Raw genomic sequence first — 18,448 nt, 5'->3', positions numbered from 1 at the left:
TAGCTTTTGAAGTAACTAGCTGGTGAAGCAACTAGCTTTTGAAGTAACTAGCTGGTGAAGTAGCTAGCTGGTGAAGTAACTAGCTGGTGAAGTAACTAGCTGGTGAAGCAACTAGCTTTTGAAGTAACTAGCTGGTGAAGTAGCTAGCTGGTGAAGTAACTAGCTGGTGAAGTAGCTAGCTGGTGAAGTAGCTAGCTGGTGAAGGAACTAGCTTTAGAAGTAACTAGCTGGTGAAGTAGCTAGCTGGTGAAGTAACTAGCTGGTGAAGTAACTAGCTTTTGAAGTAGCTAGCTGGTGAAGCAACTAGCTTTTGAAGTAACTAGCTGGTGAAGTAGCTAGCTGGTTAAGTAACTAGCTGGTGAAATAACTAGCTGGTGAAGTAGCTAGCTGGTGAAGTAGCTAGCTGGTGAAGGAACTAGTTTTTGAAGTAACTAGCTTTTGAAGTAACTAGCTGGTGAAGGAACTAGCTTTTGAAGTAACTAGCTTTTGAAGTAACTAGCTTTTGAAGTAACTAGCTGGTAAAGTAGCTAGCTGGTGAAGTAACTAGCTTTTGAAGTAACTAGCTGGTGAAGTAGCTAGCTGGTGAAGTAACTAGCTGGTGAAGTAACTAGCTTTTGAAGTAGATAGCTGGTGAAGCAACTAGCTTTTGAAGTAACTAGCTGGTGAAGTAGCTAGCTGGTGAAGTAACTAGCTGGTGAAGGAACTAGCTTTTGAAGTAACTAGCTTTTGAAGTAACTAGCTGGTAAAGTAGCTAGCTGGTGAAGTAGCTAGCTGGTGAAGGAACTAGCTTTTGAAGTAACTAGCTGGTGAAGTAGCTAGCTGGTGAAATAGCTACCTGGTGAAGTAGCTAGCTGGTGAAGGAACTAGCTTTTGAAGTAACTAGCTGGTGAAGTAGCTAGCTGGTGAAGTAGCTAGCTGGTGAAGTAACTAGCTTTTGAAGTAACTAGCTGGTGAAGTAGCTAGCTGGTGAAGTAACTAGCTGGTGAAGTAACTAGCTTTTGAAGTAGCTAGCTGGTGAAGCAACTAGCTTTTGAAGTAGCTAGCTGGTGAAGCAACTAGCTTTTGAAGTAACTAGCTGGTGAAGCAGCTAGCTGGTGAAGTAACTAGCTGGTGAAGTAACTAGCTTTTGAAGTAACTAGCTGGTGAAGTAGCTAGCTGGTGATGTAACTAGCTGTTGAAGTAGCTAGCTGGTGAAGGAACTAGCTGGTGAAGTAACTAGCTGGTGAAGTAACTAGCTGGTGAAGTAGCTAGCTGGTGAAGTAACTAGCTGGTGAAGTAGCTAGCTGGTGAAGTAGCTAGCTGGTGAAGGAACTAGCCTTTGAAGTAACTAGCTGGTGAAGTAGCTAGCTGGTGAAGTAGCTAGCTGGTGAAGGAACTAGCTTTTGAAGTAACTAGCTTTTGAAGTAACTAGCTGGTGAAGTAGCTAGCTGGTGAAGTAACTAGCTGGTGAAGTAACTAGCTTTTGAAGTAGCTAGCTGGTGAAGCAACTAGCTTTTGAAGTAGCTAGCTGGTGAAGCAACTAGCTTTTGAAGTAACTAGCTGGTGAAGTAGCTAGCTGGTGAAGTAACTAGCTGGTGAAATAACTAGCTGGTGAAGTAGCTAGCTGGTGAAGGAACTAGCTTTTGAAGTAACTAGCTTTTGAAGTAACTAGCTGGTGAAGTAACTAGCTGATGAAGCAACTAGCTTTTGAAGTAACTAGCTGGTGAAGTAGCTAGCTGGTGAAGTAACTAGCTGGTGAAGTAGCTAGCTGGTGAAGTAACTAGCTTTTGAAGTAGCTAGCTGGTGAAGCAACTAGCTTTTGAAGTAGCTAGCTGGTGAAGCAACTAGCTTTTGAAGTAGCTAGCTGGTGAAGCAATTAGCTTTTGAAGTAGCTAGCTGGTGAAGCAACTAGCTTTTGAAGTAACTAGCTTTTGAAGTAACTAGCTGGTGAAGTAGCTAGCTGGTGAAGTAACTAGCTGGTGAAGTAACTAGCTTTTGAAGTAGCTAGCTGGTGAAGCAACTAGCTTTTGAAGTAGCTAGCTGGTGAAGCAACTAGCTTTTGAAGTAACTAGCTGGTGAAGTAGCTAGCTGGTGAAGTAACTGTTCACCAACTAGCTGTTGTAACTTATTAAGCACTTAGACATGCTAATGGCTGACAGACTGTGTTAGCTAGTCTAACATTAGCGACGTCTTCATAACTTTTCTTTCCGCCTCAGTTAACAGAACTTCCTGTTACGCTTCACAATAAAAGCATCAACATAAATCAGTTTTAACAACTAACAGTAGTGATTTTTTTTTTTTTGAGATGTTTATAAGTAGGGAGGGCTACATCTTTATACACTGCCACTACATTTAAGAAAAATCCATTTTGGTTCCTGAAATAATGCCAAACCGACACGAGTATTAAGAACAAAAAATAAGACAATAAACTTTTTGTAATATTTCTGCTGCCGGAACTAGCCAATCAGTGTTTGTGGTGGAGAAACGCCCACTTTGAGTCTACAAAGAACCCCCTCCCATAACGCCAGTCCTCTGTTAGAATGGACCAGTCCAAGTCCAGTTCTAGATCCAATTGAGAATTTACGGCATATCTCGAAAATGTACGTCAACACACACAATCTCCATCTAAGACATTCAGCTTTCATTGCAGCCATATGTCAGTTCTGCTCTACTTTGTGTCATTTCGTCAGATTAAAATTAAACCAGTTTGCGGTTGCAATGTGACAAAATGGTAAGAAGTGATTTTCCAACGCTCCGTGCTTGCTGACAAACCATTTTACAGGCTTGTAAAAGTTCACCGTTATCAAATTTGGGATTTGGCGTTCCAATTATGATCGTTTTCATCACCCCAACTTCTTGTTGTTTTGCAAACTTGCGCGTCAACGGAGTGGATATTGCTGCTGTAACTCACGTAAAGGCCCGTCCAACTCAATTACCAGCGGTCCTGGACGTCAAGAAGCTTAAAGGGGGCTTTATGGAAGAACATTAAGCCGTTTACATCATGGCCTTGGATCAATGGCTTCAATTTTTCTCCCATTTGGCATCCGCAGAGACGGGAAGCAGCCGCATGATTCGCACGTTGGAATGTGCTGATGATGATAAAAATGATGTGCTGCTGTAATTCTCCTTCCCTCACTGTGACTGATGTCTCTCACCTCACCAGCAACTCCACACCTTTATGGGAGGAGATGCAAGCATTTAAAGTTTGGGCTTATTCATTTATTTATTTATTTTTCTCAAGGAAGTCACAAATGATCAACACGCTAAAAACAAAAAAGACAGACTGAAATATTTAATCAAAATTCTATTTAGCCCCAAATCATAACTAATTTTTCGGTTATATCCAAAAACACAAGCTCAGTTTAAACTGGGCTATGGGCATTTGCCCAGGGCAGCATTAATAATCGGTGCATGTGTAGCAAATTTAAAATTATAACTTTTCACTTGCCTGAAGAAGGTTTCTATTCTTTACTCCTTCTTTCTTTTTTACTTTGTGGACAGCTGTTTTGGTGTGTAACCGTGGCAACAAGGTGTTGTTTTTGCATCTGGGAGCAGCTAATTAACATCTTCTAAACTTAAATATTCCTTGAACTACGGCCCCGAATCCCAGAAATGTTAAAAAGGAAGCTTCATGGATGAAGAATCATTTCCTCCAGCGTCTCTCCACCGGCTTCCTATCCATACGACCAGACAGAAATGGAAACAGGAGCAGCAAAAGCAAAGGATGTGGATTAGCAGAGCTAGCTAACAGCCGATGATGTCGTCAGGACGTGCTGCTGTGGAATCTGGTCTCTGCTGCCTGGATACTGAACTGTTAGCATGTCATGCTGGTCATGAGACGGTTTTAGAGCAGGTCTTCAGTCAGAGGCTTCTTCAGATTCAATGCAAGACTGACTGCTTCACCTTTTGGGAGAAATAAAGTATTTTTAAATTGTCTTCCACTGGATATTCTATGGATGTAAAGTTAGTATTCCAATTCCATCATAATGATGACGAGGTCAAATTCAGTACATGATGCCCCCCCCCCTTCCTTCCTAAACATATCCTACATACAGTATATCTGTTTATAATTGGCCCACCATGTCCTCCTCTCTAGTTACCTTGACAACGTGTGGATTATCATCTCTCCCAACTGAATTAAGGGAGTTATTCAACAGGCAGAATATTCCAAAATGGTAGAGCAAATCTGTTCCCACACAGTAGAGGCAACCAGACCCACCATACTGTTAGGTTGAGTTGTCAGAAAATTTAAGGGGCTTTAAAATTCAAGAAAACTGAAAACGTTTGCTGTGTAAAATGAGGGGTAAAGTGAATATTTGCATTTATTTCTGTTAAACAGTATTTCTATCCTCCGTATTTGTTGTCAGCATAGAGCAGGGGTGTCGAACTCATTTTTGTTTTAGGCCAACTCAAGAACCAAAATGTATTGATAAAACCTGTTTACAAACTGTTAAAATATCAATGAATCCTTAAAATTAAATATTGTTGAACAGCTTTTCAGTCCCTCCAGGATTTGTGATTCTTTTTGTGATTTTTTTATTTTTATTTTTTGCAATTAAAATCAAAGTGTTTGTGTTACTAATTTAGATATATTTGCACTTATTTATGACGGCAGATGCGACTTTGTAATTACTCGCTGTATAGATCAGTGTCTATAACCTGATATCAATTAAAGCTGAGTACAAGTAAGAAAGTTTTTGACAACTTTTGAGAAAAATCTGCAATAAACTCCCAATTGTCAGTGCAGTTTGTTGACTTTTTTTGTGTGAATTTCCACAATAATTCTCAAGAAACTGGAGGGACTAATTGACATAATTTGGCAGTAAACAAATAAAAGCTGCGTTGATTTGATTGAACATAATATTTAAGCACACTCAGTGTTTAGTCTAGAATCCAGAGAGCCACATAAAATGCAACGGCGGGCCAGATTCGGCCCACGGGCCTTGAATTTGACGCATGTGGCATAGAGAGTCGGATTTTATGATTGTATTATGATGTTGTAACAGCCACTGCTGCCAGTAGATCACAGTGACTACACTGTCACACTTGTATTATTTTGCAGGCCTGCACCAACTTCAACAACAGCGGCGCCTGCGTCACCCAGTGCCCCCAGCCGTTCGTCTACAACCCCACCTCCTTCCAGCTGGAGCCCAATCCCCGAGCCAAGTACACCTACGGAGCCTTCTGCGTGAAGAAATGCCCCCGTAAGTCCGAGGCGCTGTTGACGCTCATAAAGGTGTTAATGAAGTCTTCCTGAAGAAGCGAGCATGCTCTAATCTCCACTGAAATTAGACTCCAGACGATTATTGCGAGGCAAGATAAGTGGCTCCAGCCTAAACAAATGATGTATCTCAATTAGCTAAGTTGCCGCACCATCTGCTTGGACTGATGTCGGCGAAGAAGCAAAGAGCAGCTCTCCGTTCTCGGCTGCGGAGGCTCTGCAGTGCAGGAGCAATTAGCCCAGCGCGAATTAAAAGTCGCGCTGGGTTGCATATTCGGAATCCACTGGTCATCAGATGAGATTTATCATCCCTCAGCTCTGGGGTTGCACCGTCAGAGGGAGAGTCTGTGTTCATGGCTTCTCGTTTCTGGCAGATAACTTCGTGGTGGACCACAGCTCCTGCGTCAGAGCGTGTCCCAGCAACAAGATGGAGGTGGAGGAGAACCGCATCAAAATGTGCATCCCGTGCACCGACATCTGCCCTAAAGGTGAGCCGTGTTGTCATCCGTGTTGACAGTAAATCCAGTTCTGGAGTTTTGCTTTCTGTGATCTGAAAATCGTTTCTGGTGAATGTTCCTCTCTGGAGGAGAAATGCGGCGTCCAATGAAGGTCACACGTTTGATCCCGACATCAGTCGGAATGGTAATTAAAAGAAAATAGGCTCTTAATGAGAAGCGGCTACCTGAAGTCGTTTTGCTATAGCTAACGACCCAAAATGCCTGACGTGGAATTAAGCGGCATTAGCTCAGTAGTGAAGATTATCCTCTTCATCATGTTGTTCCCCACAAAGGTAACCGATCTGCCCTTTCTCTTCAGAGAGGAAGGCAATAATGTTTTCCTCCAGGCGGCGCGCGGCGACCGCGCCGTCAGCCGATTGGCCGATCCCCTGATTACATCGTCACGTCACAAGGACGGGTTAATGAGGGATAGCCCAAGGAACTGTGGGAAATGATAACAAATTAACATTTCAGATATGGAATTGGCCGGTATAAATCACTATCAGGAAGTGGTTACACCACTTAATGCCAGCCTTATTCATCATCCCTCCCTTCTGCCCGTGTCAGAAACACTTGGCTCGCGCCGGGCTGAGTGTAATTAATGCAGATGTAATGAATTCATTATGGAGAGGGAATGGATGGAGATTGGCCCGTGCTTTCATCAAAAGAATTCAGATGTGTGGAGCAGGGCCACGGCCCCGCCGGAGCACCAAAGGACTTTATTTTGATGAAAGAGAATGGGGGGGAAACATTGCAAAGGGGAAGAAAAATGGCTTCTAGTGGTTCTTACAAGGACACCTCGTCATGGCAGCGCTAACTACCGGATTGACGTGCGACTGTGTTTGCATTGTCAGTGTGCGACGGCATCGGGACGGGCATTCTCCAGACAGCTCAGACCGTGGACGCCAGCAACATAGACAAGTTCGTCAACTGCACCAAAATCAACGGCAATCTCATCTTTCTCATCACCGGCATCAAAGGGTGAGTAACAAGATCGGTCGTTTAGGAATATATGACCGGAATGCAGAAAACCCCAACAGAATACCAGCCAAACAAGAAAAACAAAACTCAAGCAAATGATCAAGCTGTAGGAGTGATGCTTCGGACGTGTTTTTGCAGTTAGAGGCATGAAGTTCTCTGTGAGAAGGTCGGATCATTCCTAAAAGCAGCGCTACAAACTATTTAACCTTAGGATGTACTTACTTTATAGAACAGGGTACTTTGAACGTTTCTGTTTGCTGCTAAAAGAAAACCTGAATGTGGAACCAGAACTTGGGCAGTGGTGAGAAACTATTTCCCTTTTGACCTTGAAACACTTTGGAACCTTGGCTTTCCCTTCTGGACCTCTGATCTCTAGAACTGGATCTCGTAGAAGATGGAGAGATTTCTACCGGATCGACCAACAGACATGGATTATACTTTATTTATAGGTTTATATCAGTGGGGAAGTTGCAGACCAGGGTAGACGATGTTTGGTCAGAGCCACAGTGTACCAGCTGCCAATAATGGTGGTAGAGGAACACAATTGTTGAATTTGTCTTGAATGAAGTGATGGTCTCTGAAGTGATTGCTGTGTGTTTCATAGGGACATGTACCACGGCATCGGACCTTTGGACCCGGAGCGTCTCAGCGTCTTCCGCACCGTCAAGGAGATCACAGGTGGCCCATTTGGTTTGTGTGTACTGGATGTATGCGTGATGGTTCAGCAGACTTTCAGAGTGTGTGTTTGTGTGTGTATGTTTATGCATTAGCTCTTACAGCCCTAAAGGGGCTTGTCTACAAACCGCTTTTCTTAATACTAAACCACAACTTGCAGTTGAACCAAACGGCTAATGGAGTGAAACTGCATTTTCATTATGAAAACACCAGCAATAAAATAGAGCAATGGCCACTCCACCCTCCGCCATTTCCTGCTCCATCCCTGTTAATGTCATTTCCATAGAGGCTGATCTGATATAATCTGTCATTAAACGGCAAGTGCAACCAGACTGAATGTGCAAAGTATGAAATCTATTCTTTTAATTAGTGCAGACTGCTTTCTCTCTTTGTCTCCACCTAAAAAATAAACCCTTCTTCCATTTCCTCTTTCACCATCCTCTTATAAAAACAACAAAAAGGAAAAAGCAACAGTGAACATCTGAGGAGAGTGTAAAGTCAAAGTCCCTGTGGTGTGTTCTCAGGGTACCTGAACATCCAGTCTTGGCCTGAAAACATGACAGATCTGAGCGTTTTCTCCAACTTGGCGACCATCGGAGGCAGAACTCTTTATAGGTAGGATTCAACTGATACAGGTGGAAGCATAACACGCATGCAGAGTGGCGTGTTATGGTACCTGGTACCGGTGGTACCTGGTATTACTCTCTGCTCATTGGTTATGCAACAAAAACAAAATTAGCACAAGAAGCAAAGTTTTCTTATAATTAAGTTGTTCTTTGTGGTAACAATGCATCTTGGCGATGCATCCAACAAAATCTCAATACAGAGAGATGGAAAACAAGCGAGCGACTGAAAAAAACGTTCTGATGTCTCTGTTGGGGCCCACGGACCTGCTTGCAGTACTGACCTCGACTCTGTAGAACCCTTACAGTGAGGGGTATCAAACCCGTTTTCATTTTGGGCCAAATCAAGATCATGAATGTTCTTAAAGGCCCGCTTGGGCCAGGATGTATTGATAAAACCAGTTACCAAACTGTTGAAATACAAATAAATTCTTAAAATAAAAAAAATGTAAAAATCTTTTCAGTCCCTCCAGAATTTGGTAATTGTTTTTCCTGCTCGCCGTATCATCAAGAATTGTAACTTGGCATCAAGTTAGGCTGAAGCTGCTGTTTTAGTAGAAGCAAGAAATCCTGTAAACAGTCACTTAGATCCAATGTTTTCCACCATTTTTGACAAAAATTTGCAAGGATTTGTTTATTTTGCGCAACAGAACTGGTGGAACTGATTGATGTAATTTGGCAGTAAACAAATAAAAACTGCTTTGATTTGATTGATCAAATAATATTTAAGCACACTGTTATCTTGATGGTTCGATTTATGTGTCCCTTTAGAGTCTAGAGGAGTACATTAAAAGCTATAGCGCGCCGGATATAGCACATGAACCTTAAAGGATGATGATGATGATGTTGATAATGGTACCAGAGTGACCAACGCAACCATGAGCCGTTCTCTCCTCTTGCAGTGGGATCGGCATTTCTCTGCTGATCCTGAAGCAGCTCGGGATCTCTGCCCTCCACTTCCAGTCTCTGAACGAGATCAGTGCCGGAAACGTCTACATCATGAACAACACCCGCCTCTGCTTCTACAACACCGTCAACTGGACGTTGCTGTTCAGGACCTCGAGCCAAAAGGTCGTCGTCCGCAACAACCAGGACCCCATGGAGTGCAGTGAGTAGCTACGGATGTTACATCTGGGAGCCTTCAAGGTTTGAAAATTGTTTCAGGAGCTACAATAGTTGAGTGATTTTATGGTAGGAGAATAGCGGAAGTGTGTCCACCATTACTAGTTTAGATTATATAAGTTTTTCTTATAGAAAAGAATAGCAATATCTGAATGAAAGTATCATAGGTGGGTAGAGTACCCAAAAATTGTACTCAAGTAAGAGTAGCACCACTTCAACATATTTTTACTCAAGTAATAGTCAAAAAGTATTTGGTAAAAAGTCTACTGAAGTACTGAGTAACTGAACAAATGATCAATCGTTTAATATTTAAACATTACATCATCAGATGGACAAAAAATATATAAAGTGAAGTGGAAATTTTGGTATTTAAAGGACCAAAAAGGACAATAACTTATATAATTAACAAAAAATAACAAAATTGGACAAAATTATTATTTTTCTAAATCAGTTTATTTCAATAAAACCTTATGAGACTAAAACAAAAACTGCAGGTGTGTTCCTGTGTCTGGTGAGTTTTTGGTTAAAACATTTTTGATTTTCATTCAGTGGGTAGAGAATCCAGAAATTTAACTCCAGAGTTAAAAAAATATGCCGTAGTAAAAATACTCCTAAAAGTACTTCTTTTTTTTTTTTCAAAAAAGTGACTTAAGTAAATGTAACTGGATTCTACCCAACCCTGGAAAGTATTAACAATGGAAGCAGTGGATAAGTATTAATAGATCTGTGTTCCTGTCTTCTGAAATACCTACATTTAATCTAAATGAATGGAATTCTGTTTTGTGAACATCACAGTTAGCCTCTTCTGACCGGATATTCCCCGCAGCAGAGCGGTTTTGCCGTCAACATTAAAACCAATTTTCTTTGGGAGTAAAGCTGAAGGCAGCCGCTTTATTAAACCTGGAGGAAATTATAATCCAATTGGTTTCTTAAATTTGTTTAAAGCATTCTCTGATAAACAGCTGCTTTAATGAACTTTCCTCAGAAACTCTGCAGCTAATTAACGCTCATTCAAAGGTTATTAAAGTGGTCAGAGAGGAGGGGGTTTGTTTCCAGTCTCTGTATCAATATAGACTACAGGTATGAGGAAGAAAAAGATCTGGCTAATTTGGATTTTTTTTTTTATTGAAATGAACGTTTTAATAACTCTGATCTTTACTCAGCCCTGAATAGGATGGAAAAAAAATAGGAAAGTAAAGATAGTAACTGACTGAACTTTAAAGACTCTAACCCCTGCTGGAGATGCGTGCAAAAGCCAGGTATTCCATAAATCGTCAAGGAGACGCGCAGAGACTCATTCTCATCATTTTAATCATCTACATCTCAACTTGAATAAATGTATTGAAATTAAAAAATGATTTTTAAACTTCCTTCGCGTTCCCATCAAGAAGTATAATAGGGGGTTTATGTGCAATTTGGAGGTGTGGGCGCTTCTCCTCTTCTGTTTCGTTGTGGCCCACCTACTGTGATAAAAAATGAATTTATTTTTAATATTTTTAAACATTTTCTACAGGGTGTAGATGTGAACACTGTTTACTGTGTACTCACACACAGACATGAGAATGTATCTGCACCGCCATCTCTGATAGAAGTATATGGGGGTCATTTAGTGCATAAACTAACTGAGCAAACTTTTATCTGTGTCTTCTTGGAGTTTTGGTTTCAGTACCAGTTACTTTAAATACTTGATTTACAAAACATTTGCTGCTCACTCTTTAACATAAGGAGTGTGTGTCTTTTCCCGTCCCAGCTGTCTTTGTTAGTTTAAGCTCTTCACTCTCTCTATAGCTTGGTTGTTGTTGCCTTGTAAAGCACTTTGTTGCAGCCTCTGCTGTTGGAAACGGGCTTTATAAATAAATGTGACCTTGACCTCAGATGAAAACGATACACTGTGTTCTGATTAAGTTGAAACCTACATTTTTGTCAAGCACAAATACAAACTGAAATGCCTGTGTCCATGGCAACAGTATCAGTTTTCGACTCTTACCACCTGGCTGTGAAAGGCCTTGTTCAGCTTCAATGTGACATTAAAGCCCTGAGGTGGGTTCAGTTATTTGATTTGGGTTCATGTTGTTTGATTTGATTGTTTTCTACTCTAGATAAATAGAGTTAGATGTTATGGGTCCGGCAGATCATTTCTGTCTGGGTTTGAAAGTGGACCCAGAGTTCCTGGAGTTCTGCGTTTGGTTTGGATGCTGAGCGAAGCATTTTTGAGGATTGCTTCTTTGAGTCTTGTGACTCGCATAATCACACACACCCTTTACTACACTGCTGAATTATAAGATGGCTTTAGCAGATGAGAAAATCCAACAAACCAATGTCTTGCGCAGAAGCGGAGACATCTAGAAAATCTTCAGAAAAGTTTAAAAATCTTGGCTTCCTGTTTCAAAGTTAATCTTGAATCTGGACTCATTAACAAGTTAATGAGTCCAGTGTGTGTGTGTGTGTGTGTGCGTGTGTGTTAGGGCTTGATCGATTGGAGCTAATACAGGCTCTCTTTATTAGGCTCAGCCCTACTATCTGTCATTGACTGCTCTGCTGTTGACAGAGGATCTGGCCCCCCTCCAGGCGGCCCACAGGGACTTCTTATGTCACTCTCGGATGGGGGGACCAGTGAGTCCGATGAGGAGGATTGATTGTTGAGGTTTGACAGGAAAGAAGAAACGGGGGGCCAAGGTTTCTGGATCAGTCACTCTCTGCAGGCGGAGGTGTTGGGAATACCGATGAATCCCACACTGTTAGGCAGGAAAAATGACTCCTTCATGTCTTTACTCCTCAACAGCTCAGCACCGGATGGTGTGCGACCACATGTGTTCGGACGACGGCTGTTGGGGCCCGGGGCCCGACCAGTGCCTCTCCTGCCGCTACTTCAAACGAGGCCGCACCTGCGTGGAGTCCTGCAACCTGTTTGACGGGTGAGAACAGAGTCCAAAACGCTCAGAGAGACAACTGCGTAGATCGTCAGCAGCCGACCTTTATGGTTTATGAAGCCACATTAATTTGTCTCAGCATGCGACAAGCAGCTTAAGTCTGTTTAAGCTGCTTTAATACACTGACAATGAAGCCAAAACATCCTCAAGGGCTCTGGAGGAGGAACGTCTAATTGCAGATTGGTGTGGATGTAATGAAGTGAGCCAATAAGGAATTTCACAGTGTGAACCGTCAAAGGAGCATTTGGCAGGAGGCTACAGCCATCCACTAAAATCAATTGAAATGTATTGTTGAAGGATTAGATAGAAAATGGCTCATTTGGACTGACTGACCAAATGTTTACGGCTCTGAGCTGAAGGCTGACTGAAAGACAGTGAAGAACTGACTGGTCTATGTCTGTTGTGCTCATTTAAATGTTGTCAGGCTTTTTGGATTTTGTGTCTGTTTAAGGTTGCCTTAAAGAATCTGAACACATTTAAGTCTGGAGTTTGACTAGGCCACTTCACACCTGTGAATTTTCTTATTGTTTGTTGTTTGTGGATCGTGTTCCTGGATACGGTGCGCTACATGGCGGGCACACTTCTGTTATGGCGCTATTTTTGGCTTAGCGCTTTAGTGTTTTTAGTGCTTTTAGTCTTTTTTCCCCACAGTAACTTAATTTCAAACAAGAAACATCCAAGAACAAAATGAAACAGACCACAAGATATATTTAAGCACTTTATAGAGTTATATTATATAATAGTGTAAAAATTAAATTGGAGCTCGTGTAGTTTTGCCAAGGGCAGATATAACTTAAGTTAGCACTTTAGCATTAGCTTTTGCTAAATACCGTGTTGGTATAGCGTTGTAGCGTTAGCAGAACTAATGTTTATGATTAGTGCTTTAAGGTTAGCGAGTTTAGCTAGCTGGGGCCTACCACTGCTCTCAAATATTTCGAAATGGTTTTCTAACAGTAACAGATGTCGAAGATTTCGTGCTCATCTTTAACTGGTGCAGATCAGGAGAGTTCTGGGATCTTTTAACCTGCCTCATGCTGTCAGGAGTGATTTCTTGATTAGAATCAGACCAAAGAAATGAACCAGAGAATTAGTTTTATTACAGGTGATTCCTGATTCACTACTGCTTTTTTCCCCCTTATACAGCCAGCTTGGTTTGGAGTTGTTTTTAGTTGTAAGGGAGCAAACACGTCTGTGCACCAACAAAACCTACTGCTCCAGATGTTCCCCTTGAATGAATCCTGGCTGAGTGAAGGAATGTTTTGCATCGGGTCTCTCAGAACCATCCATCTAAAATAAAACTGCACCAGCAGCGCCTGCCGAGACATAAATCAACCTTGTTTTTTTTCACTGAGGCAAAAGTGGTGATGTCAGGCGTGTGTTTCCCTCTAGAGAGGGTTTATGAGAGCACGCAACCCTCGGTCATGTTGACTTGTTGCTGGTCCTTTTCTGCTGCCGTTTGTGGGAGGGAGGCTTTGAAGTCGCCGGGAGGAAAAACAGCTCAGAGCGAAGCTTTGAAGAAGACGAGGGAGAGGCTCGTGGCTGGGAGCTTCTGAAGCATGCTTGTTTCCTTTACTCTAAATACAGTCAACGCATGATACTGCCAGGAATATTCACAATGTCTGCTTGTTGATTTGTGTCACTGGCCTGAACCGTCTTATTAAAATATGTCCAATCTAAAATCAACAAACACCCGGTGACAGAAAAATGACCAGATATGTAATGAAGCTCATTTTCATATGCAGCATTGCTGAAGAGTGTTGTATCATTCGAGCATATTCATAGAAAATTAAGTGGAAGGAAGAGGTGTGGTTGAAAAACGTGCAACGGCGAGAACCACAACCTTGAGATTCTTGATTGTCAGTCAAAATCCATTCAAGAGAACCAACATGGATTGAGTTCATAGCAATTAACATTCTTTTCAATAGTCTAACATTTTTGTTCAAATAAATTGTTTTAGTGATCTTGTGTAACGTTTTTATTTTCTAAGACAATAGATTGTCAGTGTCCATTGTCTGTAAGACATAATCAATCAAAAGATACAACTTTTTTATGTTGTTCATTTTATTTCATACGTACAGTTAGTTAGTGTATGTTGTGTAGGCTTTAATTTGCTTTATGAGAGATGAAATAATTGACTCCAAGTAGGTTAGACCAAAAATTGTTGGAACCAGGTTACAGATGAAACATTAATTTAATTAATTTAAAGATTCTTGGGTGGGATAAAATGTTACTTACATGAAGCATGTAAATAACAGAGCTGTTTAGTGCCTGATCCCCAGATACCAGAATATTAGTGGGAATTCCAAGTCTTCTCCAAAGGTTTGAAGATCATGTACTTAACTAAGGTGGTCATAATGCTATGCCTGGTCAAAGTCTGATTCAGAGACAAGTAAATGACTTTAAAAAAACAGGGAAAAATAGTGATCGCAAATACAGCTGATGCATTATTTTTAAAAACAAATTTGTACAAATATTGTATCATCTGCTAAAAGACGAATCCACATTTAGCCGTTCCTTGTCCTTCTTTGTCTATATTACCAATTATCATCTCAATCTTTCTATCTCTTAATAGCCATTCTCCTGGATTTAACGCCACTATTTTAGGTTATACTGAGTTCACTTCAGATTGGTTTAATATCTTACTTTGTTCTGGGGCTGCAGAAGTCTATATCTCTGAAGAATTTAGCGGCAAGCTCATTAAAAATGTTTTCAGGTTGGTGATTTTAAATCTTAAGATTCCTCACTCCACTCTTGTTCTGTATATCCATTCTTAATGAGCAAAGGCACTAATTCCCCTCAGTTTATAAGTCTGTTGAATAAAACAAAGGCAGAGCAAAGGCGCGCGCGAGAGGGGAAAAGAAAAAGACTTGAGATGGTGTCCGCTGGGGGTTAGCGAAGGAGGGAGGAACTGGGTAAAGGGAGGCGCTGAAAATGCTTAATTAAAAAAGTTGCTCTGGTGGGTTGACCATGCTCTGGCTCGCTGGATGTTTTGAGGTCTGAATGGTCGGGTCCACAGTCCTGCTTAAATTCCTGCTAAAGCAGGGATAATCCCCCATCAGGTCATCCCCCAATGGGGCCCTCGCACACACTTTCAGCCGTGAAGAGGGCCAATCAGGAGGAACGGCTTTGACGGAATGGAAATGACCCTGGAGAGCGCTGCCACAGTGGTCTTTGTCTCTCACCCACCCTCCCCCTTGTTTCTTTCCCCATTCAGCCGACTAAAAAAATATATCTGTCCACCGCCTGGCCTTCTTTTAAATGATTCCCCTGGACACAGCGTCTGGGAGACAAATCTAATTTATTTTTGGAAAAAGGGGGAAAGAAAGGCAAAGGAGAACTGCACTAACAGCCTGCTTTTGAGTCCTGTGTAAACATTTTCAGCAATAGAATCTGACATGTTGTATCTTTGGATGTTTGAAACAAACTGCCCCTATTAAAACGAACCAGTGAGGACGGCTTGAAGAAAAGACAGTCCGACATCAAAGCTCAGCAAAAAGGAACACTGGGATTTCATCTTCACTTTTATCATCCTTTAATATGATCCCACTGAACCTGGGAGTGTCAGAGTGTCTCTTTTCTTTTTTGGTTGCTTTTAAAGGTACTACGTCAAAAAGATTTTCACATATACTCACTGCACAAAAATGCATAAAACCCAAAGGCCCAGAGGAGATGGGAGGTTCTCGGTGTCCAATTGTGTAAAACCGGATCATGAGGCGGAATCTGTTGCGTCCGTGTTCCGTCACTGAAACCGCAAGCTAACAAAAACAAACCGATTCATTATCCACAAAGAGGGTCTGCCTGGTGCTGGGCGAGTCCTCCTCCGAGGGCGTTCGTCCTCCGCGTCGCCCGATCGATCCCTCTGATGTGAAAAGCGGTTTTGATCGGTAGCGGTTGCTATTGACAGCAGGCGTCCCCCATCCGCCGGAGACGCCTCGCTTCAAACAGGCATGATAATTCGCTGATTCGGGCAGTGAGAAAAACAGTCAGAAACGTATAGATCGGATGCCAGCACCCATTCCCACAACCCGCCGTACACACACACACACACACACACGGGGCTGAACACTGTGGCCTGAGGCAGTGCTGAGCTCCTGCCACTGTAATTGCAGTGTATGTACCCAATATTGAGCTCTATTGTTTACTGTCTTCTCCTTTAGATGAAAACAAAACCAACTATATTGCTTTAACTGGCTGAACAAAGGCTCTCGCAGATCTCCTACAATCTGCAGAAAACAGTAACCATCCTTTCTAGCGGGGATAAAGAAGCAAACATATTTTCTTTTTCACTTTTAGTCTACATTTCCAAACCTCGTTATCTCATTCTAATGCGCTCACTTTGTTCATTCCCTTTCACTCTCTCTAAAGCGTATCTCTTCATCTATGAGTCTCATGACTGTAAAAAAAAAAAGCTGTTTTTTTTTTTTCATTCATCAGTCTTGTCTTTATGGATGTCGGTTAAAATAAGCATCCAGGCTGACCAGACTGTTGCAAGTGAAACTGCCAGGAAAAGACATGTCGATGGCAGAATACACGTCTGCTACTCCAGTGAACAGGCCAGGGTGATACTGATGTAACAGTCTTCATATAGCCTACTGTAGTGTTCTCCTGATCAATATTTCAGTGTGAGTACATTCAGATCTATAATCCATGCATCTCTGTTTTGATCTTCTTGCCTTCCGTCAGGGAAGAGCGGGAATTTGCCAATGGGTCCGTGTGCCTGGACTGCGACAGCCAATGCGAGAAGATGGACGGAAACAGCCTAACGTGTTTTGGCCCGGTAAGACCCGCCGGATCGAACCGAACCGCCTTTTTTTTTTTTCCTTCTCCAAACGCGTTTGAGGAATGCAGAAATGGACTCCTCTCATTTGTCTGTGCAAGATAGTTTCATATCTTCTGAAGTGAACTTATTTTGTTGGAGCCTATCTGTTTTGCGCACAGGGCTTGAGTAAGCGTAGGTGCTGTTTGCAAAGGTGAATGGAAGGTAATGGGAGAAATGATGAACTACCACTCCTGTCTAGCTCCAGCAGGCGCACATACACGTTCGACACAAGCAACAAAAACGATTACGTCCTAACCTTCATATAAAGTAAATTTTAGAGACTTGTGTAAAGGCTACTTCCTGCACTGAAAAAGGTACCAGGCAGAGTTTACAAAAGGGAAGCGTGGAAATGTGTCACAATGTCAAACTACAACTGCAGTTTTCATCGGGTTCCAAGCTCCACCCTCCACACGTTTAACTTTACAAAACAGGACAGTAAAGTACCACATCGTCTGTTTATGTTGCTCAGCATAGACAATTTTTGTTATTTTACAAAATAGAAAAAAATTAACCACCTATAATAATAGGAAGTAGCCGACATTTCTCTTCCTTCTTCTAAAATGAGTGCAATTTCACATCTGTGACGACTTACCTTTGTCTTTTGGCAACATCGGACTATTTATTTTGTTTATTGTTCTGCTAAAGTCTAAAATTTCATGACCGTTTTTATTTTAATATTTGTGGCCTCCAATCACTTTCATCGCAACTATTTTGGCCCGAATGTCAAAAGGTTTTAGAGTAAACACAAGATCCGTTGTGTATAACATTTATTTGATGACATCTAATATTAACCGAAGTGTTTTTTTGGCTATTATCTGATGACTATAGTGAGCCGATGGTTAACTTATACTTTGCTTTATAAAGTAATTGTTGGTAACCATTAGCTGATGTTTTCAAGAGTAAATCATGGGTCACCTGTTTGTAACCATTAGCTTGTTACTTCTAAATGAAACCCTTATGTAGCTTTTGGCTTCGTTTTAGCTAATGAAATCATTGATTAACTGCTCGCTATTAACCAGAAGCTACAGTTTAATTAGTAGGAACTAGGTTGGATAACTACAGTTTACATCTTTTAAGGACCTCCAAACTGAACCATTAGCTAGCTGTTTGCTTTGGTAAACTACTGGCTAAATATTAGCTTGCGGCTTCTAGACTTGTGACAACTAAGTTGAGCCACTGGATGACTAAAGCTTTTTTTTTTTTTTTTTTTGGCTCAAGTGGACTTTATTTGAAAGTGCTCAGACAGGAAATGACCACCACAGCTCCCCCGACTACAGTTTACTTTTTTTTAAAGAGCCCTTTTTCCTTTATTTTAGCTAACAGCTTCATTTTAGTGAATGGCTACCAGACTAAGCCATTAAGTAACACTTGTCTTACTTTTAGCCTTCTAGACTGAGTCATTGGATAAATTAAAATAAACTACAGTGAACTGTTCACCACTGAATCATTATTAATTAATAATACATATATTTTTGATGTATTTATCAGAAAGTTCAAGCTTTGTTTCAGTTCACAAACATTTGTCCCCGCCTGGGCAGTACAGAAAATAAGAATATTCCGCAGTTTCCTCCTCTATTCTCAGCAACTCACAAAGTTTTTGG

The 18,448-nt window shown here is 41.5% G+C and overlaps 1 protein-coding gene across 3 annotated transcripts in view; it reads left to right on the top strand.

Annotated features, from left to right (window-relative positions):
* si:ch73-383l1.1 (receptor tyrosine-protein kinase erbB-4) overlaps positions 1 to 18,448 on the top strand; it is a 269,734-nt gene that overhangs the window by 189,077 nt on the left and 62,209 nt on the right. For all 3 annotated transcript variants that reach the window (XM_028011161.1, XM_028011162.1, XM_028011160.1), the window contains exons 7-14: positions 5,042 to 5,183; positions 5,575 to 5,688; positions 6,552 to 6,678; positions 7,283 to 7,356; positions 7,878 to 7,968; positions 8,879 to 9,084; positions 11,881 to 12,013; positions 16,712 to 16,805. In XM_028011161.1, the coding sequence (XP_027866962.1) occupies positions 5,042 to 5,183; positions 5,575 to 5,688; positions 6,552 to 6,678; positions 7,283 to 7,356; positions 7,878 to 7,968; positions 8,879 to 9,084; positions 11,881 to 12,013; positions 16,712 to 16,805 (981 nt within the window). The remainder of the gene's footprint in view (positions 1 to 5,041; positions 5,184 to 5,574; positions 5,689 to 6,551; positions 6,679 to 7,282; positions 7,357 to 7,877; positions 7,969 to 8,878; positions 9,085 to 11,880; positions 12,014 to 16,711; positions 16,806 to 18,448) is intronic.

The sequence above is a fragment of the Xiphophorus couchianus genome, chromosome 24 (genome assembly GCF_001444195.1).
Source record: "Xiphophorus couchianus chromosome 24, X_couchianus-1.0, whole genome shotgun sequence".
NCBI lineage: Eukaryota > Metazoa > Chordata > Actinopteri > Cyprinodontiformes > Poeciliidae > Xiphophorus > Xiphophorus couchianus.
Note: the sequence above shows the minus strand (reverse complement) of the source record. Positions and strands in the feature narration are given on the sequence as shown.